Source organism: Armigeres subalbatus, chromosome 2, assembly GCF_024139115.2.
Source record: "Armigeres subalbatus isolate Guangzhou_Male chromosome 2, GZ_Asu_2, whole genome shotgun sequence".
Taxonomy (NCBI): domain Eukaryota; kingdom Metazoa; phylum Arthropoda; class Insecta; order Diptera; family Culicidae; genus Armigeres; species Armigeres subalbatus.
Window position 1 is genome coordinate 119,346,949 of NC_085140.1, and position 25,090 is coordinate 119,372,038.

Here is a 25,090-nt window from a genome sequence, read left to right on the forward strand (position 1 = left end):
CCCTTTATTCTATGCCAGTTGTAGTAAACCATCGTTCTCAGGAGATTTTGGCATCGTCATTGCGCGAAGCAAACCAAAGTTGCAGTCCTGTTTCGAGGTGTTACAATTGTTGATGGTTGATTGTTAGCTATAAACTTCGTATGCATAAATGCGTTCTGACGCTACACACTATAATGCCTAATAGTTTTATTTCCATTGCACTGGAAGATCCTGTCCATATTTCTCTCTCACTCGGTCTCTTTCTCTCGATCTCATTTTCCATTACTATAGTGGTTCTCAATCAGTTCTTATGCGTTTCATGATGATGGAATTTTGTTATCTCTTACTGTGCCTTATTCCTATCGATTTTCACAGGTTCGTAAGGACTCGTTTTCCCAGACACAGTTTCTGGGTCAAATCTTAGCCAAATATTTACAATCATAATCTCAAAAGTGCTAACTTATATGTACAACAGTGTACTTTATGTGTTTTTTTTATCAAATAGCATTGCCGAGGGCGCTAAATTACATCTGTCATAATACGAAATCAACTTTTTTTATTCTTCCATGCAAAAGGAATATGTAAGCATTTTTGAGAAGATAAAACAAACCTAAAAGCTGTGCAACGAAATACGTGTTCGTTTGATTTCGCATCTCTCGAGCCCCTCAAGTTACCAAGCCATTCACACTTGACTGAATAAATAAATAAAACTAGGATAAACTTAACAAAGCTCTGCAGTCCTTATATCCAGTAGTTGTTTGCCTCGCAAATGAAAATGTACACGAATTTAGATGCATGGTTTATTGAGCCACTTATAGGAATCCAAACTCACTATTGTTCCTTCCTTGTTACTGTAAATTATGTTCACTCAGAACGCACTCAATGGTCGAATGAAGTCAACCACGTCTACTACTTCTCTTCTTATATAATTACCACGAGTTTGTAAAAGAGGTAGAATTAGCAAGCAAAATTAGGAAAACTAAACAATTGTCATACGGATTTATAAAAATGTAAACGTACGCGGTGTAGTGCAGCAACAAAATGGTCAAAATTATACGATATCACCTTTCGCACTTGTCACACACTCACCAGCGCACCTACACACAACAAACACGCACATGCACACACACAAGCATAAACAAAACAATTCGTAACTGTTGGTCAACAATCATAAAACACTTTATAGGGAAGGGGGGAGCATAGGAATAATTCCCACCGAAATAATCACTGCTCCCAAACAGACTCCACCAGGTAGGCAGGTATAGGGCCCATCTGTGCCCCCATTTGCGATCGCCAGGGCTGTGATCTTTCAGTGGTCGTCCGAGAAGTCGAACCTTAGAATCTCCTGCCGTATGCTGTGTGATGTAGCAATCCATTGGGTGGAAGAGAAACAGAGAGAAAGGAAAATAGAGAAATTCATTTATTTCACTATAGGATTGTAACAGACGAGTTTGCATTGTGTGGGGGATGGGGCATGCGAACAAGCATGGGGCACCGCGAACAAGCGAGCGAGTTCAGTAAAGCTTGCCTTTCACCACCAGGTTCGCTAATGTTGCTAAGTTGATGGTGAACTACATTCCAGTGGCGTGAGAGCCGAATTGATGTCAAATGGCATTATTGTCACGACATTTTGTGACATTTATGCAATTTCGCTCTCACGTTTCTCACTTTTTATTCAGAACAATGATGTAATAGACAAAATTATAGGACCCTTCAAGCGATTCAAGTTCATGAAAAAATCATGAATTGTAAAGAATTTTTGAAAATCATTTTCAGCACGTTTAGTCCCATCAAACCGCAACAACATTTCTCAACATTGTTCATAGGTGGTCAACATGGTATGACGACGAATAATATGCAACCGAAGATACAAAGTATGTAGAATTCACCACCACAAAACGTCTTGAAATCTCTCTATTGGGAACGAGTTGGCGGCAGTGAGCATAAGTACACGAGGTCACCAGCGACACAAAAATGTGATTAGAAGATAAACTTTCCGTATTTTGGGTTTTTACCTTTATGTATAATTATATAATGAATCAGTACAATCTCTTCAACTATTGTATCGAAAATTACAAACGAAAGAGGAATAACGTAAACTGATAAACTCGTGTTCGTGATATTCATACTTACTCTTCGTAGAACTGCGATTCTCGGGGTGTCATGTGTAGTAACTGCTCTAGGTTCTCAAGGATGCCCGACTCACGAAGCATCTTCTGTCGGCCGCCTTTCTCCATCAGGTTTCTCACCACAAATACGGCACCCATTTGGAGCTTGTTGTCGGATACGACCTGCAGAGAAGAAATCCATGTAGATTATTGTTTATGAGTCCTTTGCATGATAAAATCTAATATGTAAATGATATTCATACAATTTCAGGTTTGAAGGATGTGGGCTATGTTGGGGTCTGCCTATGCTTTGGTTTATATTTTATAGCCGTTTTCTGCCTTAATGGACGCTATAGGATTATTTAAACCTTTCATGGAAATGTTCGAAAGCCAAATGTGTGGTAAACCGTCAATTTCAGAGCTCGGATTTTTTCGGAGGAGCCATCTTGCTCGAATAGGTATTCTCTTGTAACCTTAGTGAAAAGGTGAAAAAATTCGAAGATATGGCAGAATGTCGTGTAAAATAAGGCTGAAAAATAGAGGATGAGGCTGAAGCCCCCTAAGCTGAACAGTATGTAATTCACTTAGAGGGTGGGACTTATATCCGGGAAAGCCCGTTTGCCGCAGCAGAGGACCTTGTTCCCGAAAAAAGGTGTTCGGGGGTCCTATATTTGGTAATAGAGCCCGGCATCCTTCAAAAAACAAAAGAGAGCTGCCATTCTGGCTTCGTCGTCGCCTAGAGCTTCTCTAATGCTGCCTGGGATCCCATAAAGTTCCCTAGGGAATTCGTATTTAGGGCATCTACAGGTGAAATGCTCCACGCTGTTTCTGACTCCACACAGGTCACATTGAGGTCGGAAAGGGCCTCCACTAAAGTTGTGGGAGACCCTTGTATGTCCGGTCCGTAACCGCAAAATAATCTCCTGCTTTCTGGGAAGTCAGTTCCCTCCATGGACCAGTAGAGCCTTTGATCTTCCTTAGTGATAGTGTGTGGTTGCTACTCCAAATCCGCGCCCAGTCCTGGCCGACGACACTTTTTGTCCACTTTTTAACGTCAGCCGCTGCAGCGGGACGGAGCGGGTGTAAGGAAGACCTTCGTTCCCAACGCTTGTTAGAGCACCGGCTTCGACGTTTCCCCTGATGCCACAATGGAGATCCAGGCGAGATAAGTATTTGGTGCCATAGCCGCCAGTATTCCTTGGATCTAAGGGTGTCTAGGACTGTCGCTTTGGAGAACAGCGACGACGCTAGCTAAATCTGTAAGGATTACGATCGGTTTATTGGTCGAAACTGTGGCTGCGACGAAGATGGCAGCAGCTTCAGCCGAGCAGATGCTGCATTGACTAGCTAAACTGTTCGATCTATTTAAACCGGAACCGGAAACTCCAAAACCGACACCGCGGCTGGAGACTGAACCATCGGTGAATCGGATTTCATGGTTCTGGAATCGTGTTCCCAACAGTTCTAGGAACGATCTTCTCAACTCGTCTGTATTTTCCCCACTTTTAAACCGGGTGGCTATGGTGTGGTCGACCCTAGCAGGAGACATTAGCCAGCTTTTTGATCCGTGCCAGTGGACCCTCGCCACTGGGGGGAGACTAGTGCCGCGTTTCGCAAGATACGGTCAGCCTCGTCGAGGAGTGGGATCCTGCACTCCCCTGAGGTGGCAGCCGCAAAAGAAACAGCTGATAGCCATTAGGACTTTGTGTCGAAAGGGGAGGATACCGGCGTAAATACAAGCGGCTTCTGCAGGCGTGGAAAGAAGCAGTCCAGAGACCAGCCAAACATAATTGTTGAAAACCGGGGGGAGGACGGTCAACAGATCGATCCGCACGGAGCTGGTTAGATACAGGCCGTAGAGTAGATGACTATCTATAATCGCCTGGCCCACCCTTAACATGGTGTGTCTGTTGTTAGTCCGATGTTTTTCTTTTGGCCAGGGTTTTCATCAGACTAATCCTGGGCTTACAGGCCACCTCAACAGCCCGGAAGTGTGGATCGGCGATCGATGTCCACTCCAAGGACGCGGACGATTTTCCTGTTCGGGATGGGATCATGGCCGAGTTTGATGGAAGGTCCGGCAAGTTGGTGACGGCTCCGGCAAACGTGTCCCCGGATGCACTTTCCGGCGTACATAATGAACCCGATGGAGGCAGCCCAACGGTGAATGACACTAATCGCTACCTGTGTCTTTATTCTGGTTCGTCCAGGAGTATTGCCCACCACTACCAGGAGGATGTGGTCGGCGTAGACAAAAAAGTAAACATTCGCCGGTAGAACGCCGAAAACCCCGTTCATTGCGACCAAAAGAGGGTGACCGCAAGAACCGACCCTTCGGGGAACGCCGGTCTCCTCGGCGAATTCTCTAGACGCAGTTCCGCCAATCAGAACCGTGAAGGTCCGTGCGGTGAGGAAGCTTTTTATAAAGGTGATGCGCCATTCCTGAAGTTGTTTGAGGACCAAGGGTCCTGCTAAAAGCTTTGGCAATATCCAAAGAACAGTTGGTTGCCAGTCTGCTCTGGGGTACCCGTCAGGTGTTTGATGTAGACAAAGAATCTGACGATCCATTGGTTGGTAATTTTGAATGTTTTACCAGTATCAGGTCGTTTTCATGCAGCATTTGCATGTCACTTGTAGCTCCAGAGAACTCAAAAGTGCCGACGCAGTCCGTGAATGTAGCGAAATCTAACGCATTGTACGGTTCGTCGAAGCTTGATTGCTGATCGTTGATTATTGTGGTTGATTAGTATGGTTCTCCCAATCAAGAAATGTCCCGGAGTGAGCGGTTGTAAATCATTTGGGGCATCGCCATCGGCGGCTGGCTAAGTGGAACAGTGTAGCAAACTCTTTAATATCGTTTTCGTTTTTGAGGTGTAGCAACACCGTTTAGTGCAGTATTTTGCACGGCAAAAACGAACGTTTTGAGTGCAGTTAGGTTTGTTTGTTATGGATACTCGTTGGATACCATAAAAAGAAAACAATAACAACGGGAGAAACTTGACAACAAACTACACTACACGGCACACTCTGATTTTTTCTGGTGCTACACTGCTTGTTTCAGTGCAAGAAAAATGCTACACTGGTGTAGCACGAAAATCAAAAACGAACATTTTCGGTGCAAAAGTGTAGCACGAGTGTAGCTACACCGCAAAAACGAAAACGACATAAATGTGAGTCGTGCATTCCGCGACACGATGTTAAGACGAATGTCGTCGGCGTAAGCGATATTCCAGTGGGAAGTACGGAGAAGATACCGCTTATGGCCACTAGAAATAGAGTGACCGCAATAACCGAGCTTTGCGGAATGCCTGGTTCTTCTTTGAGTATATTTGATTCGTAATTGCTCGCGAGAACCTGGAAGGTAAGTCCAAGGTGAATACAAACAGCTGTTACTGCTACAGTAGCAGTATGCCAATTTCATGTTTCAGCCATCTTGGATTTTTATATGAGACAGCCACCGAGTTTGTTTACGTTTTCCACTAAAAATGAATTTTTTAGAATCGAAGTGTGCCACGTACGAGATATGACGTATAAAAATCGCTTCCGTTTTTTTTCTTCTGTCATTTACTAAAAAAAAAGTTTTAAGTTTATTCAAATTAAGTTTGAATGAAACAACCTAAATTTAAGCCCTTTCAAGAATTAGTTAAATACTCTGAGTCTGGATTGAGTAGAAGCTGAACATTTGCCTAGATACGAGAAGAACTGGACCAAATTTTTAAGCGGTAGAGTTACAACGTGCTCCAGAGCTTTCAACGGCGACCGAAGGAAGAACCCAGGATCTGCTGTGAGTAATCAGTGGTGCACCATCAACGACGACGACATCGGACGCTCGGACCGATCGAGATTGGATCATAGCAAAAGTCACATCGCGTGACTCAGTCAAATTTAGACGATAGATAAGCGTCATTTCAAGGTAAGGGCCCCTGCGTAGCGGAGTTTGAGGTAAGAAGTTTTGTTTTTTCTCTTTAAGATTATTGAGCTGAAAGTTATACTTATACCATTTCACGATCGCAGAATTTTCATATGTATCGCAAATAGAGCAAACATAGTATAAAACATTGATGCTTTTATTGACTCTTTTATTGCACACTACTCTACCGATACATATTATTAGCCGTTTGTTACTCCTACGCGTATGAAAGTTTCGTTTTTGAGCTCCTGCTAAGTAGGTCTGAAAGGCATTTTACAATTTAAAAATATTCGCTAGAATGTGGTCAAATAAATAGAAAAAGCTCTATTCTCAGAGGTAAACCAGCCGGTGAAGTTGAGCCAGTGTCAAAACCCATTATAATAAGAATAGTTGAAAGAATGATGACTGTGGATGAGTTCCACCGGTTGAATTATTTCTATATTTTATGGCAATTATGGGACGATGCTTTCTAGTGTACATTTATATTTTTTATCCCTCTTAAGTCCTAATAAGGATTCTAAGACCTCTTGAAAAACCGACTTTTAATCCGAAGCTCGAAGAGTCGAGTGTTAATCGACTCAGCTGAACAAATTGACCACTTTGTATGTGCGTGTGTTTTACGGTAAATATGTTTTATCAAGATCTCAACAGAATGTGAACCGATTTGAGCGCTATTATCTTTAAAATATAGCATTGTCATTAATTATTTTGCAATCGAACATTGGGTTAAGCAAATCAATTCTGGAAATGAATAGGGGGAAGGGACATTAAATTCAAATTATTTTCTTTCTCGTTTCAAAGAGCGAACAATGGCACTTAAACCTATGCTGATTAACCAAGGCAAGTTTAAAAGCTTCCCCCCATCCTACAATAGGAAAAAAGGAGTTATTTTTGGCCAAAATTTTGACCAATTTTTGGCATAGTATCGATTTTTGTCATATTCTACAAAACCAACGGAATTTGATCACTTTTCGGCTTCCAATACTTATGGTCATATGAAGGTTTTATCATTATATTCAAGTCACAATTTGATGCAACACATTTCCTAAAATGATAAAAAGCATTATTAGCTTTTGGTGTTGAAAATTCACTAGGTAGAACTTCTTAAACCAATAAGGAATTTCTTTTATTTGATATTTCGTTAAGATTTGTTTTATAATAATATAATGTATTTTGACAAGGAGTTATCCAATACACTATTCATCCGTTATGGTCAAATATACATTTCGCTTCTATTATGTAGTAATGCAAAATTGTAAATATAATAATAAATATAACGGGAATGGTTTTCGATTTATCATTTACTCATCCACTTAGAATTCATTTGTTGATCAAAATCATTATCATATCAGGGGGGAAGGGGAATTTAATTTCTTTTTGCTCTTTTTTCGTTTCAGAGAGCGAGCAAAGGCGCTTAAACCTAGGCTATTAGCCAGGGCAAGGCTAATACCTTCGCCCCATCCGAGGAAAATCATCGGCAAAGATAATGGAGTGACATAAATTTCTTAGCAAAGTCACTCCCAACGTATTTCCACAAATTTTCTATCATTTGCTTATAATGATACTCCTAAACCACATACCCTACCCACCATCCAATTCCTTGACATCTATGAGGGCGTCGGTGAGACGCTGGCCTTTCTTCAAATAGATGTCATATCATCATTTCCTTCCGTTTCCTAGTAACGGAGAAGATGGGCGTGGCCGGCAATGATAGCTTTCATGTTTTATCATTTTGGACCCCCAATTGGATTTCCATTGAATCCCAAATGGAAATCCATAAGCAATTGGGGTAAGAAAGGTAAAGAATATACATGACAACTATCAGTATGCAATCTACGAAATACTCCGTTACAACGCAACGCAACGCACTGAAAATGAATTTTTTACCCCCGCGCTAGTCTCTCCCATCTACTGTCAAAGTGAGTGAACCCTGATATAAGAACCCTGGGTAAGTCTACTCAAGAAATTAATAATGAAAGTAAGCATGTTTCCAGTAATTCCCCAGATCGCCAACTTATCTAGGACGCCGGGACACCAATCTCTATTGGAGGCCTAGGCAAGATCCAAGGACACCATCTCAATGTGGAGCCCTTTTTTGTTAATCGTTATCAATGATCTGCCCAAGAGATGCCAGATAGGTGCCGGTTTCCGAAGCCGGGCCGGAAGGCGTCGAAAGTCTAGTTTCCGATTTTCTGCAAGAAACTCGATCATCCAACGATTAACCATTCGCTCCATAATTGAGTTGCAGCTGATCAGAGCGATTAGCCGGTAGCTGCTGACATCGTCGACAGACCCGCTGTTTTTAGGGATAGCTATGACGAAGCTATGAATCCAGCTGCTCGGAACCGTTTCTGCAGTCCACTCTTGATTGATGGCGGAGAGAAGGCTGGTCTTTCCTCTGTTTGTAAAATTGTACAGCATCGGGTATCCTATGCAGTCTGGACCCACCAGGGCATCAGCGATAATCTTCGGATCTCTTGTTATTGTTGTAGTATCCGAAGTAAACTGATTGTAACCGAGAAGCAATGAATAAATGAGTTTGAGTTACCGAGTAAGCCACACGTGTTTCATTACAAGTCTATCTCGAAACTCTTCAGTGGCGACGAGGATTGTAAAATAAGAATCTAGTGCGTGCAAGTGAAAGTAATCGATGAAGAAATAATTAAATACAGTGTGTCTATGAAGATTTAGATCGATGAGCTATTAAGTTGAAACAGTTAATCGTATATAACGTGTGTTTCTGGTCGGCTGCCGATTGTAATATTTTGAACAGAGTGTTGAAGAGTGTCCTGTGAAACAGTCTTTTAGCGCAGTTGGTTAAGTGTCTAGAAATAAAAGTTTATCAGTAATGCCGTGCTGATTAGCCGATTTCAATGTCGGAATCGCCACCTTGATAATCTTTATTTCGTAACCGACACCACGAGGTTGCTGCCGTTGAAGCATTCGCCATCACCTCTGTGGCCATTAGAACGTGGTTAATTGTTCCTAGCCTGTATTGTGCGGTTCATTATCTGCTGCCGAGATCCATTGTACACCATTGTGATTCCATCGACCTTTGCATTAAATTAAGAGATCCTCTCTTGTGTGCATATGGTGAGAGGTGAGTGACTAGGCTTGACCATCATAAATTGTGCAATAATTCGATAATTTCGTGTGCCGTGGTTGAGTGCGTCAAAACCAATACAATTGATTCGTTAACGTAATAAGTGATTATTTCAATTTCATCTTACAGGGCTGGTAGCGACCAATGCCGCTCAAAAAAGTGACTTTAGTGACCAAAGCTGATGAAAAAAGGGACCAAATAGTGACTTTCAGTTGCAGAAAAAGTGACCAAATAGTCACTTTCAGTTTCAGTTGCAATTTTGATGTGACGAAATTTCGCGTTTTTGGCCGAGGGAGAATTTTTTTTTTCGTAATTTGTGGCGGATCTTTTACTCACCACTCTTTCATAACGAACTCAAAAGAGAAACGAAAATCGTGCACGCTATCTTTTGCCCTCTCTTTTTATCCCAAGGAAATTTTACTAAATATTAGTCAAAACTCAAACTCAAAACTATGACTAGTCCTGCGAGCAAATCAAATGTTTGCGCCACTGGAAGTGAGCGAAACATAGTTATCTATCACTCATAAGACCTGTTTTTCTTTCCCGAAAAATGATTTCTAGACAAAAATCTGCGTGAATGAACATTCTCTTCTCGTGAGAATGTGTGAAAATTACGATCACTGGATTAGCTGAACACCTACTTAAGAAAAATGCAGATTTGCTATAGGTGCCACGGAAGTTTTTGGAATTTTTAGTGCGAAAGGAACATCAGTACGGATCGTTTTGGTAGAAAACGAAACAAAAATTATGAAAATTCAGTTACAACGAACCTGGGATTGAACCCTCAAGTTCCTGCTTATAATGCAGAACTGTCGGGCTCGTCTTCAAATTCAAAATATAACGAATCTAACAAAATTTAAAAAAAACACGATTGGAATCTTTCACATTTATGCTATTTCAAATGTATACATTATCATCACAATATATTTTGAAAAATTCCAAAATATAGAGCGAAGTGGATTTTGGGAGGGAAAAACGGCTTCTATTTTCTCATGTTCTTACAGAAAAATTACTTTGGGGATCCCTTACATATTTAATGTATCGCCTTTTTAATTCGATTGCAGTACAATCATAGATGCAAATATCATTATTTCGATTTGAAAATAAATATTTTTATTTTACCAAAATATCACGCGCTGAGAATCATAACTTCGTTAATAACTCAACAGTAACAACCGTGATTGTTGCGTCTGGTGCAAGACAATCACCCTTTATCACACCAAACCATTAAATCTTCGGCAAACTACCGCAATTCGCTACAATGATAAAAAGAAAACATCGACGAAGAGCAATGGATTAATACAGCTACGCCCCTATGATACAAAGTACGAGCTTTGTGATAAAACAATTTTCTGTTATAACAAAACTGATAAGCATGTTTGTTTTGGGTATGTACTAAATAACAAGCCTTTAATCAACTATTGGTTTCCCTGAAGCACCAGAAGAATATCTAAAATTGAAAAGATTAATCTGAACCGCCAATGGTGCAATTGATAGGGGAGACTGGGCAGACTTGATCTACTTTTCTCATTTTCGATGTATCTCAGCGCATGCAATCTTGAAAATTGGGGAGACTTTATTCCCTTTATATAATATCTATATCCTTTCCCGTCAAAAATTGCATCTCGTTTGATTGTCTCAATCTCTTTCTCTTTCTTTCAACTCTTTCTCAAGCGTCTAACTATTTAAAAAATTGAAAACAAAAGTTGAAAAAATGCTGCACGAGTGAACCAGTCTGAAAAATTCATTCGTCCAAAATCAGGCGGATGTTAGCTCAATCTTGAAAAACTACACTTCTAGAGTGCTTTGAATAGGTCGTATGTGCAAAAGAGAGTCTCTCTTTGGATCTATTCTCTTTCGATTATTACGAAACTATACAAAAAATTACTTCGAATTTCTTGGCAGATATCCAAAGACAATAGCTTTGTTTATCCTGCTGAAGTGGAAATGTAGCAAAACATGCAAAACTAGACGATATATTAGCGAAAGAGAGCGTGATCAAAGAGAATCTCTCGTTTGCACATACAACCTATTCTCAAAGCAATCTTGACTTTTTTTAATATTTTGTTTTAAATTTTAAAAATATTTGGAGGCGTCAAAAAATATGGGTTCTTTGGGAAAGTTGACTTTAAATAAAATAAAGAATAGATTGAGCAAATTAAAAATGTTGACGGAAAAGGTCAATTAGCTACTGGTGAAATGCCAATAAGAGCATCGAGTAAAATGGCTGGCGATGTTTCAGAGCGACAATTTTTCCAAGATCCGTAATTTCATTTCCGCCGTGAACAAAGCATCATCCGACTTATATATAAAACTTCATTCAAAAATAGTCAATAGTTTCAAAATAGTTGAAAATAGTGACTTTTTGCGATAAAAAGTGACTTTATTGACTTGAGGTCGAAAAAAGAGACTTTTTAGTGACTTGACCGAAAAAAGTGACCAAGTCACTAAAAAGTGACTCGCTACCAGGCCTGCATCTAGGTCACTGTGCAAAAAAAAATAATATCGAACCGACTACATACATTGGAGAACTATGTCGACGTTCATCGGGTCTGTTGAACCATATGTAGTTGGAACATCGTTTAGCGACTATGCGGAGCGATTGCAACATGTTTTTAATTACAACAGAGTACCTGAAGTGAATCGTAAATCTCTTTTCATCACAGTGAGTGGAGCAGCAGTTATCTCAGAACTGAAAAAGTTATACCCCGGTACTGATCTGGACACGCTGCAGTACAATGATGTTATAAGCAGATTGAAAAGCAGATTTGACAAAAAGGATGGCAGAATGGTTCAGAAGTCTTTGTTGTATGAGCGATGAGCCGGCTGAAGACTTTATTCTCGACGTTAAACTCCTAGCGGAAAGTTGCGGATTCGGCGTTATGAAAGACTCAATCATACGTGACAGGTTAGTTTTGGGTGCATATGACATCAAAGTGCGCGAACGTCTGCTTGAAGAAGAAGAACCCTCACTTGAAGAAACGGAACGAATTATTGTCAAACGGGAGCAGATGCAACATCGATCGTTGAAAATGGAACAAACTGGTGAACGTGTAAGTGCAATTGAAAGATCGAGAGGATGCGACCGCAGTGACGATAACATCAAGAGAAACCGTGACCGTAGCGATGATTATGTCAGCAAAATCAATGAACGTAACAACGATCACACTAATCGAAACTGGGATTACCGAAGCGGAAGAAGAGAAAGTTACCCATACAATAACCGCCGGGACCAGGATCGTTACAACTATCGCAGCCGGAGTAGATCAAGATCGGGACAGAGGTGGAAATCCAGCAACAACAAAAACGTTATGTGCAGCTATTGTAAGATTCGAGGACATGTGCGGAAAAACTGCTTCAAACTGCAACGTTCTCGGCAAGCGGTTCGTTTTGTAGCTGAGGATAGTCCTGCGAAGACGTCACCTTCACCGGTTTTCGATTTCAAGCGTGTGGGGCCACCTAACAACATCAGTGATTCTGAAGACGATCTGGACTGTATGTCCATTACAGTTGGAACACAGGTAAAAGAACCAGTTTTTATTCAAGCATTTATTAATGGTGTTGGGTTAGATATGGAAGTCGATAGCGGGTCTGCCGTCTCCGTCGTAGGTGAACAAATTTATAGACATTATTTAAGCAAATTGGAATTAAAATCTTGCAAACGAAGGCTATCCGTTGTAAACGGGGCTGGATTAGAAATTTTAGGAACATTGAACGTCACAGCCTCATTGTAAATGTAACCTTGGTTATTTTGAAAGGCACCACACATTTTGTGCCGCTTATTGGACAGGACTGGCTCGACATATTTTTTAAAGGATGGAGAACGCATTTCTTGCATCCAATTAGTATTAATAACTTAAGTGATACTAACGATGTGACGGCGATAATTGATAGGATCAAACGAAAATATCAGGCTGTTTTTAGTAAAGATTTGTCCGTACCAATTGAAGGTTTTGAGGGTGACTTAACCATGAAGGAAGGTGCGCCTATTTTCAAAAAGGCCTACACTGTACCTCTACGTTTGAGGGAGAAAGTTATCAAACATTTGGATTCACTGGAAGCAAACGGTATAATTACGCCAATCCAAGCGAGTGAGTGGGCTTCTCCAGTGGTGGCGATAGTGAAAAAAGACAACGATATCCGGCTAGTCATAGACTGCAAGGTGTCGATAAATAAGCTAATTATACCCAACACATACCCCCTTCCCTTAGCCCAAGACATTTTTGCAACTCTTGCTGGGTGTAAAGTCTTTTGTTCGCTAGATTTAGCAGGCGCATATACGCAGTTGCAGCTATCAGAGAGATCGAAAAAGTTCATGACTATAAACACAATTAAAGGATTATATACATATAATCGGCTACCACAAGGCGCGGCCTCTTCTGCTGCGATTTTCCAGAAAATCATGGACCAAGTTTTGCATGGAATAGAAGGTGTCTCGTGCTATCTCGATGATGTGCTAATTGCAGCAAATAGTTTCGAGGACTGTAAAGCCAAGCTGCTTTTAGTTCTTGATCGTCTTGAAAAAGCAAAAATTAAAGTTAAATTAGACAAATGCAGATTTTTTGTAGATGAGCTCCCTTTTCTTGGGCACGTGATAACAAAAAATGGTCTTGTACCCTGCCCTGACAAAATAGCTACTATTTCGAATGCTAAAGCACCCAGAACTCAAAGCCTTCCTAGGATTGGTAAACTTTTATGGGAAATTTGTGCCAAATCTTTCTTCAAAGCTAAGTAACTTTTACAATTTGCTTAAAAAAGACTCCAAATTTATTTGGGATTCAAAATGTGCTGAAAATTTTGAAAACTGTAAGAAGTATTTATTGAAACCGAATGTGCTGGAATTTTTCGACCCCAAAAAACCGCTAATAGTAGTCACAGATGCGTGTGGCTATGGATTAGGGGGCGTCTTAGCTCATGAAATTGAAGGTCAAGAAAAGCCGGTGTATTTTACATCTTTCACACTGAATGACGCCCAACGTAAATACCCGATTTTGCACCTTGAAGCTTTAGCTGTAGTGAGTTGCGTTAAGAAATTTCATCGCTATTTGTATGGTCAGCATTTTGTGATTTATACTGATCACAAACCGCTTTTGGGAGTTTTTGGTAAGGAGCGAAATAACGCTATTTCAGTTACACGTTTGCAACGATACATTATGGAATTATCCATATACAATTTTGATATTAGATACCGCCCTTCACAAAAAATGGGAAACGCCGACTTCTGTTCCAGATTCCCATTACCAATTACAGTACCTCGGAGTTTGGACAGAGAATATGTAAACAGCATGAATTTCACCAATGAAATACCTATCGACTTTTGCCTTCTTTTTCGCAATCGAGTAGTTGTGCCGAAATGTTTACAACAAAACATCATGAAACTGTTGCATGCCAATCATGCGGGCATCGTTAAAATAAAACAACTAGCTCGTCGAACAGTTTTTTGGTTTGGCTTAAATGCTGACCTGGAAGAATATGTTAAAAGTTGTGATGTTTGTAATCGAACCCTTGTTGTTCCAAGATCAAAGGAAAAGTCGTCATGGACACCGACTAGTCGGCCATTTAGTCGAATCCATGCTGATTTTTTTCATTTAGGAGAAAAAGTATTCCTTCTAATCGTAGACAGCTACTCGAAGTGGGTGGAGTTATATTACATGCGATATGGAACAGATTGCAAAAAGGTCCTTAAGAAGTTTGTGAATGTCTTTGCACGTTTCGGTCTCCCAGATGTCCTTGTGACAGACGGAGGTCCTCCTTTCAATGCCGATTATTTCAATGAATTCATGCGCAAGCAAGGAATAGTAGTTCTCAAAAGCCCTCCTTACCACCCAGCCAGCAATGGACAGGCAGAAAGAACTGTCCGTACCGTCAAAGAAGTATTAAAAAAGTTTATTCTAGAACCACAATACAAAACGCTTGAGGTGGAAGAACAGGTGGATCATTTTCTTTTCAACTATAGGAATAGTTGTTTAACAAGGAATGGATCCTTTCCGTCAGAGCAAGTTTTGTCCTACAAACCCAAAGTATTATTAGACCTTGTACACCCAGACAGTAATTATAAAGCTAATGTAGTTCCCCGTTGTGTAGTTTCACATACAAACAAGACTGTCAAGAGAGATAGGATTGATGAACTGACGAAGCTAAATGCAGGAGATTTACTGTGGTATAGAAATTACCGCCTCAAACAGGTTGAACGATGGTTAGAAGCGACTTTTATTAAGAGATTGTCATTCAACGTGTTTCAAATTCTATTGAATGGTCATGTGCTATCAGCACATCGAGATCAAATAAGATTACGTAATAACACTAAACCGACGGGATTTATACAAATCAGGAAAAGTTCTAAAAGAAATCGTGAGGATGAAAGCGATGATGAACCCGATTTTCTAGGTTTCCCCGATGAACCCCATCAAAGTCGGTCATCTCTTACAGTACGTAACGAAAATTCTCTACCTATCGTTTCAGGAATTAGAAGATCCGAGCGTTTAAAGAAGCGTCGTCAGTGATTAAAATAGTGAGATTTGTATCTTGTCGAATTGAAATTAATTAATTAGAGTAGGTAAGTGAAGTAATGGATAAAATGAAAATGATCATGTTTGGAATAATCCTAGATGTCGAATCGCATGTTAGTTTAGGATTCTTGAAATCGACGAAATATGTTTGTACTTATGGAGAAGGAAGGATTGTAGTATCCGAAGTAAACTGTTATACAGTTTACGATCCGAATGTTGAACGATTGTAACCGAGAAGCAATGAATAAATGAGTTTGAGTTTAACCACCGAGTAAGCCACACGTGTTTCATTACAAGTCTATCTCGAAACTCTTCAATTGTATCATTCACTTTGATAGCCATTCCTTTATGTCATCTCTTTCCTTGTACATGTACTATTTATTCGCCTCCAAATCTCTGATGGGGACTGGTTTTCAATAATGGAGTCGAGAAACTCGGTCCAGGGTTGTCTTTCGCTTTTCTGATCACCTGCCTGCAGCTATTACGGACAGCCTGATACTCGTCCAGGGTGCGGGTCGTTTTGGGGTGATCAAGTAGGTTTCTTCTCGCACGTTTAACTGCTCATAATAGTTTTCTACGCAATTTGATGGCTTTTTTAATGTAGTCATTTCAACAGTGGAGCGCACGGCATCCGGGTTTTGGACTGATTCGGGATATTGGTCTAAGCTTCAAGCAGTTAAGTTTGAGATTGACATTGGAGCATGGATATTCAGTTCGGCTTCGAATGTGGTTTGGAAGCCCGTCCAGTCAGCTTGGTTGTAGAGCCACCGGGGTCTTCTCGAGATCTCAGGAGCGGCCCTGTTTTCCAGTGTGATACAAATTGGGGTGTGATCGCTGAAATCGACGTCTACGGACCAGAGAAAACGATTGGTGATGAGAGCTGATACGAGCGAAATATCGATCGCAGATTCTGCTTGTGGGTGAGCCATCAGTCAGAATAGTTTAGTTTCGCCGACTGCCAAGGTTGGCAATGATAATGCATCGCACGTTGTTGGTCCGGTTACTTGCTTGATGGTGACTGTTAACATCTCCAAGAAAGATTATTGGCTGTGGAATCCGGTCAAGGGCCTCGTCCAGCTGATTTTCTAGGTTTGCCAACTTTCCGATCCTCGGCATCTTCTCTCAATTAACGTGATTGGTTCCGCCTAGTCCACTCCACAATGGTAGAACTGTGATGCAAGCCTGCTGTTCACCGAGATTATTAATGGATGTTTCGCATTATATTCCAAAGAGAATCTGGCGAGTGAGGGAACAGCTGTCGATGAATGAACTTGAAGCCAGTATCTTCGGTGTAGTTGCTGTAGTCTATTTTCCAGCGTCGTTATTTCTGTAGCATAGACTTGGTGCTGCGTATATTGCGCGCATGGTGCTACTTTGTGGGTTGGCACATGTCTCCAATCCGATACTGGGATGACGGACTTGACTGAAGCTGCTCGGTTAGCCACAAATATTTGTCATCGAGCTGGATCACCGGAAATTTATGCTACTGAGGTTGTCTAATCTCTATACCCCATTGTTCAACGGAATGGAATTCGAAGTGAGTTTTTCATGACATTGGCCAAGTCAGCCAACAATGCTGCTGCACATAGCTCCAGTTCCTATTGAGAAAGAGACGGCCTGTTAATTCGTGCCACCCGAAACTGCGAACCAAGCAGATGCAAGCTGTATTTACTATTCACGTCGATCCCCATAAGATAGACAACCACTTCCACTGAAACATCGCTGAAGCCATGTAGATCGTTGATGCTCATGCAGCGACGAGGTATGCTTATTAGCCAGACGTCCGTGTGAACAGAATTCACTGCTTAGTCTTCTGGGGGTTTCCCCAAAAAACCTCCTCGTTGCAGCGTAGTGGACATTTGACGACGCTTTTCAATTGCTTCTTTATGTTACGCTCCGCATAATAGATACAAGTCTTTAATCGCCTCCTTTGTTAACGGAAATTCGTGACCTTTATCCTCTGTTAGCTGACTTAACGTTTTGATAGGGCAGCGCGCAAGACATACCAAATGTGACGACATTGATCCCGTATTCCACCAGTTGTTGTTCTGGCTCCTTCCACAGCAGTCGGATGAGCTTGCTTTCGTCACTGATCACACGTATAAGTAGATACGGTATGCAAACGTTGATAAGCGGGTTGTAAAGGGCCCTTAAGCGACAGACCATTCCACCATATATGATCTTGGAATATCTGGATCAGGGGAATCCTCGAAATGTGGCTGGCTGCTAGGAAATCTTACATGTATTTATGGTACAGACAGAATTTCTCCAAATCTTTTTGCAACTGCCATTGTATCGCAGTGAATCGTGCCAACACTTCGTAACCAGTTTCTCTGATTGTCGCTTAATTTTGTATGAATGGAAGCTTCATTACATTACATCCAATCGCGTCACGGACTGTAGTTTGTGTGTAATTTTCTTCACAACACTTACCCTTTTGACAAATCTTCAATCTCCCAGAATTTAGCGATTACCTTGCTTAACGACGGTTCCCCAGGATACGGATACTGGACACAAAACACATTGGGGACTTCTTAGTGGAGATTGTATCTTATAGGTCCCAGTGTACGCGTTTTGTGGAGGATGTTTATAACCTTTCATTTGCCAACGGCCGGCCAGGATGCAGTTTCCAGTCAAATGTCGGCGAATTGGTGCGGATTCGCAACAATCTTTGATGATACGTACACAGTCGAATCGGATGTTGTAATCGTAAATTCGTGAATTCAGGTCTACCCTGACGAATTCGGTGATCTTGGTCATCAGTTCGAAAATTCCTTTCAAAGGCAAGTTTATTCGGTGACTTCAACCCGAGCTTCTTCGTGAGATTTGTGACACAGTCTGATAGAGCCCGGCCGTAAATTGTTAACCGTTTTCTTCGACAAGAACGACGACGGCAGTGTCGAATAACACAAAGGGGAAACACTCGGTGTAAGAGGGTTGACTGATAACTCCGGTGCTGTGAGGGGCGATCTTTCATGGAACAGAGTGATGTCGTTCCTTGCACTTACGGGAATCCTCAGCAGTTTTTGCCATTGGACGGTTCAGATCAATATCAATGTTTAAACAGTTTCCAACGAGTAAGTTTGATGTTCTAGAAGCTTCAAAAATTCCTCCAGCTTAGGAGGTGTCTGCATCGAAGCGGTCTAATTAAACCTTTTTCGGGTCACGGAATTCACTTTAGCGAGGTAAATTCATTTGCAGTCTCGACCCTCACGTTCAATTGCTTGCAATTTTCGCCGTTTCGTAAAGCTTGAGTAGATCGTCCGGCGATGGAATAACGGTGCTCCGAATTCCGCAGAATGTTGAATATGATGATTAACGATCTAGTATTTCCATTTAATTTCAGTGCAATCTGACAACTCTGGCCGGAACAACATGTTAAGCACCACCTGGCTCAATTAGGACGAGGCAAGAATACTTACAAATAAAGTAAACTAAATACACGTAATAGTACATACTCGTGTTTAAGATTTTTTTTGTCCATAATGGATTGTAATATTTTTTGATCAGAGAGAATGAAGTTATTACGATATGTCAAGTACAGAAGCAAATCTGAAAAGGCCATCAAATCAAGTAATACTTACCAAAAACTCTCTAATCTTTTTGATGATGTTTTCATCTTCCATTACGTAGTCCTTATCACGCGCACCAGCCGTAATGTTGCTTATAATAATTAAAGCCTGTTCCTTCACTTCCGCCGGATGAGGACCATCCAGAACCAAATTCACCTAAGTTCAAAAATAAACCAATTCTAATAAACTGGTCACCAATCGAACAAATACCAAATATTACCGCTCGCAGCACTTCCGACGAATGCTCCGACATTATAATCTCAATGTGCAACGTATTGCTAAGGAGATTCCTTAGAAGTCCCAGGGTTTTCATGATGACCCGTTCGTCCGAATCGCTTAGCAACTGGAATATTCGATCCGTTCCCAGCGTGTCGATGATTTTGGATTTAACTTTTTGTTCAGCTCAAAGTGATAGATAAAAATAATGAATGTTTTGTATTAGGAAATACACATTTCCATAATATACCTGGAAAGCCATGTTCATCAACGCCCAACTCCCGTTCAGTCGTAACGCTGGATCGCTGTGCTTCGTCAACTCACACAACATTTCCACTGCTCCGGAATCGAGCATTGGTTCTTTGGCAGGGGAAAACTCCAGTAGCAGATTGCATATCGTCGATGTAACCACGGTGAGAAGCTCTAGAGATGGTTCACCTACCAACAGATCCATCAACGGGCGCCACACTGAGTGATCCTGTAAGAAGTCGTACCGAATGGTTGGATTTGAAATATTCACATTTTTCAATCACTTATTTACCTGGAACGTTGTTCTTAGCAGTTGAACTGACCTCGACAGCGAATGCAGACATCGGACGGCAGACAGTCGTACCTTCGGTGGAAATTCGTTAGAGTCAAAGCATTCAAACTATATTCCCGAGCTTACCTCCGGACACGTGTCTTTCAATCCATTTAGCACTTCCTCCATGAGCCCGTCCATTTCTATAATCCGTTTGCGGATGTCCTCATCGTTGGCAGCCAGCGAGGCGAAGCATCGGAATGCTCCCTGTCGTGACAGCGGTGAAGGACACCGGATCAAGTTAGCCAACGAGCAGATCAAATGATTGCTGATAGCGGCTAGCCGCTGCAATTCGGAATCAATTTCGGCCAAATAAGCCAGAGTTTCGGCGGCCGTTGCACGGGTCTCCTCATCGAAGTCCTCCGAACAGAGCCTTGCTAAACTGGGAAGGGTTTTGTACACGATCCTGTAGTCATCTGCCCGCAGCGATCCGGATCGGTGTAGATAAGTTAGACAGCGACTTGCTGAGAGTTGAATCTGGACGTCACGGGTTCGCGAGAGAAGCTCGGTGAGAATATCCAGAATAGATCGTTCCTCGTGACAGGTCATACATACGTTGTCCGATACGTACTTGTTGGTGAAACACATAGCAGCGAGACACTTGAGAGCAGGTACTTGTAGGATCGTGAGATGACTGATCATCAGTCTAACGAGGAACGGAATTACGTTGGCCTGACAGAGATTCTTCTGCTGGTGGGATGAGTGGCAAAGGGGAACGAAGATGTTGGCCACGTACACCTGACACTGGATGGAGCTACCCGGCGAAGCCAGCTGTATCAATCGCACCAGATTGCCTATGTTACAGTGCAATAGTTCAATAGGTGCAAACGGATACTGCAGAATGGTTTTTAGTGCTCCGAGGCAGGTTTCCATGAGGCGTCTGTCGGTACCCGGACTGAGCACAATTCCCAGCAGCACCTGTACCGTCTCGCAGTAGATCAACGAGTGCACCTGAGATTCTGTTCCTTTGGCAAGCGATCCGATGACGATGGCTGCATCCAGGCGCAGGTTCGGATCCTTCGTGTCGTCCCGGAGGAGGGAGATCAAACGGGCACGATGCCTGTGAAATAACGGAGCCTTTCTTCTTGTTCGACCCGATGACCGCATTCTTCAAGCACACGATCGCCTCCTGGCACTTGTAGTTGTCCTCCGAATAGAGCTCGTCGATGTACGAACGGGAATGTTCCACGTCCTGGAAGAGATGATGTGATGTCAGTCAAGATGGCTTTATTGTGGGTAATAAAGTTATAAAACGGAGGTTGACTTTTGAATTCTCAATGTAATCCAGATTAACGAAACACCACGATTTTAAAGTCACTAGATATCTAGTGACTTTACTTGATCTCTCTCATTTGTTATTGGCATTGTATACGAAAACGCAAAAAAAAAATCATCAAGATCGCTAGAAAAAGCTGCTTTCGCCCTGCTATTGTTACCGAAATACCAAATATTACGATCTACGACTGTGATCTTCGCTGCTTCTACAGGAATTGCAACCAGCGGGATCCATTGCGCACGAATGAACAATAGCGAGAAATTATTTATCTAAGTAGAATTTTTCATAAGGTACAGTGGGGTAAGTGAAGAAAAATCTCAAACATTTCAATAATAATGCTTCGGATTTATCAATTTCACTTCACAATCCTACATGGTCGTTCAAATCATTGCTCTGAATAAGTAAAACATGTTATCTTTTACCATTTCAACAAGCAAGAATAAAAGTTTATTCACTTGTCAAATTGATCTTTCGAACGAGTTATTTGGCGTTTCAATGGATATGATTTTTTTCTAAGTTTATTTCTAAACCACGTTCAGTTAGTACATTGATGAGTTGGTTATCTTAATAATTTTGCATTCCAGCAAAAAAAAAAATATTGATATGGAATTTCCTTATTTTTCAGGATGCAAGTAGTTTATATTGAGTGTAGATAAACAAATAATGCAAATTCGAAATCATTCGAAGGCATTTAATAGTTTGAGGAATAGGCCAATAGGACCAAAAGAGGAAAATATATCATAGGATTCGGTTATCCATGTGAGTAAAATTCTTCGTGGAAAAAACTTATTTAGTTATTTATGAAGTTCATATATAGCAGTTTATGCTATTGCAGATAAAATTTCAACAATTACGGTTTATGTGGACGTCGTTGAGAAGACTTTGCTAATGTAGATTCTTATACTGAGTCCGAACATAAAACTCCATTATTATAAAGATCAACCCCTATGATTCGATAAATAATTCATGCAAAATTTCCCTGTATGCGTATGGCAACCACTAAAGACAAATGTTTCAGCTCCTATCGAAAGTAAATTTAGACTATAATGCCATGAAAATAATATGAAAAGTATCAAGTGAAGAAACCAAAACATTCAAAATAATTCACTCCATAAGTCAAGTGCTTCGACTTGAAGGAACATAACAGATCAGAATTATGCTCATTTCAATATAATTGGCATTTACATGAAATATATAAACAGGAAATGTGTTTCTATATTGAAAAATCTTTTTTCAAAAGTGGGGCGAGTGAAAAAATCTAACGGTTTTTTTGTTATTGAACTATTTTTTATCCTAAAACTACTTTTCAGAAATCTTTTCCACACGCACATATAGATTGATCAGATATTTTATGATCAACTTTAATATTATATTCAACTTTTAAGATTTAATGAACCTTAGCTACACGCTTTCCTTAACTCACTTGCCCCACTGTACCTTATAAGATTTTTGCGAATCTGTGACAAAAGGTAGAAAGACAAAAGATCGAACGGATAAAATGCCGAAAAGACAAAAAGTCAAAGGGGACAGAAAGTCGAGAAGACAAAATATTGAAAGGAACAAAAGATCGGAAAGGACAAAAGGTCGTAATGGGTTCATTCTGAAATAACGTAACGCTAAATTTTATGGTTTTGGACCCCACCATCCCCCTCGTAACACTTTTTGTATGAAAGGTTTAGTTTTGCCTTTCTCGTACAACAAAGTTGTACCAGAAGGCTATAATTTCACTCCAAAAGTGTGTATGTGTGTAGCCCATAAATATTTTTTTGTTAAACGCGTTTCATATAGAAGGGCTTGACAGATTCGAGTGCAACTGGTTTCATTCGACGGAGCAAATTTCGTAGTAGGACACTATCATTTTAGCCGTGGCGCAACCCACGATAAGTAATTTTTAAGCAGCGTGCTAGAATTGCATCAAATCTTTTAACCGCAGAAACGTAGGCAATAAGCACTGCGTTTACTAACACTGCAACATTAATTCGAATTCAACATATTGAATCGAGAAAGGCATCATCACCACCGGTGGATAAATTTGGGTTTCTTGTATGGATCGTAACGCGCGGCCAAACCCCCTCCCTCCCATAGAGCGTTACGTAATTTGTGAAAGGCCCCTAAGGGACAAAAGGTTGAAAGGTCGATCAAGAACAAGTTGATAACATGTGGGGTATATTCCAACAGAATTTGTGAATGCTTTTAACTTCAAGCAGAAGTAATCAGAGATTGGAACTAAAAGTGAATGAAAAAGTCTCTCCCTTATCATTTCTGCATACATATACGATATGTGGGATGCCGTGAGAGACTTTTTTCGCTAGGTGTCATGATAAAGAACTGATTCGGAAGGCTATACCTCATGATAAATTACTTTAAGCTTCAAACGCGGGGTCTTTTGTCTGATGATGCATTTCAACTTGTTCTACACAGCTGTGCGGTCGCTAACATAAAATGAGCGTGAACAAAGCGAGAAGAATCACTTCGCTGTGTGGCTGCCTACTCGATTCTGTTTTTTCGCACTTATGAACAAGTTTGATAAATGTGTTATCACGACGTGTTATGATTCGGAATAGTTTTTACCTTTATTTTTCCGTTGCTCGTTATCTATTGAGCGCGATATTATGAATATCTAAATAGTTCTGTCGAAGATAAAAAAATATTGTTGATTTAAGAAATAAATGAGGCTTGTATTGTGCGAGATTGATTCTCTCCGTAGCCGTTTCTTGTCTATTCCGATCTTTTGTCGCTTTGGACCTTGTGTTCTTCTCGACCTATTGTCCTTTTCGACGTTTAATCCTTTCGACCTTTTGTCCCTTTGACTTTTTGTCCCTAACCCGATTATTACTGTATATAATCATTAGAGTGAGGCATCAACGGTTTTTCGAAACCATTCAGGGTCCCAAACAACTGTACGGAATATGGGCTTCCTCGCTTTCCGCATCGCGTAAGCGAAATGAAGTTTGTATGGAAATTAGTATGAGAAAACATATATTTTTGCATAATTACTTCTAGAGGTTTCAGTTCATTGTAAACCAAGTGGCACATTCCGTTCACTTAAATAACCCGAAGAATACGGAAAAACTTTGCTAAAGAAGGAACGTCCACGAAAAAAATTATAACGCTTCGAAGATTGATTGTTCAAACCATATGCAAAAATCGTTTATTCTGCCAGCACTGCCGAACTACGTGGACCAATAATTTAACTGAGTGTTATTTTAGAATTATTGATCTAATAGGGCAGGCCTGCTCAACCTTTTCAAGCCGTGGGCCAATTTCCAAAATGGCCTTTTGCTGGCGGGCCAAAAAATATTCGATACATATTTTTCATACATTTTCAAAATACCCAAAGCAAAATATGGCATTTAGTTTTACAGAATGACCTAAATTGTTTGAAAAAGACTAAACACGATTTAATTACGTTTGAATAATCTTTTTTCAATCGAATTTTGCAAGCAGATAATGAAGATTTACAATTACTTTTTACCGCTTTCATTCTTGATGAGAGATTTGTACTTCTGGGAAAAGAAAATATCTTACAAATGTGTCTTTCAGAAATTTAAGCACGTTGCCGCATTTGAGGTCATTTATCTCCATTTGACACATTCCAAATATATTATTCACATCAATAAACGTTGCTGAATTGGGGAACTATTTTCTCAAAAAATAGCGAATAGGCTTGAAAATTTCTGTTGAAATGCTTCGACTGTTTTCTTCAGGATAACAATCAATTGTGGGAATTGTGTCAATTTTGTTTCAATAGTTTGTATGTTGGATAATAAAAGTTCGTCGTTGACGATTGAGATGTTTCGTGACATCTAATACAAAGGCCAATCCACTAACCCATTC

The 25,090-nt window shown here is 40.6% G+C and overlaps 2 protein-coding genes across 3 annotated transcripts in view; one reads left to right on the top strand and one right to left on the bottom strand.

Annotated features, from left to right (window-relative positions):
* Window positions 1-765: 765 nt before the first annotated feature.
* LOC134210732 (armadillo repeat-containing protein 8-like) overlaps window positions 766-25,090 on the bottom strand; it is a 36,350-nt gene continuing 12,025 nt past the window's right edge. The window contains 7 exon segments of the mRNA XM_062686970.1: window positions 766-1,334; window positions 2,113-2,270; window positions 19,194-19,337; window positions 19,402-19,875; window positions 19,939-20,010; window positions 20,065-21,025; window positions 21,027-21,169. Coding sequence (XP_062542954.1) covers window positions 1,289-1,334; window positions 2,113-2,270; window positions 19,194-19,337; window positions 19,402-19,875; window positions 19,939-20,010; window positions 20,065-21,025; window positions 21,027-21,169 — 1,998 coding nt within the window. The 3' untranslated portion in view covers window positions 766-1,288.
* On the top strand, window positions 8,550-15,878 carry LOC134210728 (uncharacterized). 2 transcript variants are annotated; one of them, XM_062686968.1, is made up of 4 exons: window positions 8,550-9,097; window positions 11,582-12,424; window positions 12,497-12,621; window positions 15,563-15,878. In XM_062686968.1, exons 2-4 carry the CDS (start codon window positions 11,881-11,883, stop codon window positions 15,584-15,586), a joined length of 693 nt encoding a protein of 230 aa, XP_062542952.1. In that variant the 5' UTR covers window positions 8,550-9,097; window positions 11,582-11,880; the 3' UTR covers window positions 15,587-15,878. The 2 variants fall into 2 exon arrangements, with proteins under 2 accessions (XP_062542952.1, XP_062542951.1); XM_062686967.1 differs by having other exon boundaries at window positions 11,582-12,621.

Bases quoted from the DNA above. Each gene is read 5' to 3' on its own strand.
- LOC134210728 (XM_062686967.1), top strand. From the start codon at position 11,881: ATGGCAGAATGGTTCAGAAGTCTTTGTTGTATGAGCGATGAGCCGGCT. The intron at 12,622-15,562 runs GTAAAAGAACCA...CTATCGTTTCAG, and splicing joins CCATTACAGTTGGAACACAG to GAATTAGAAGATCCGAGCGT.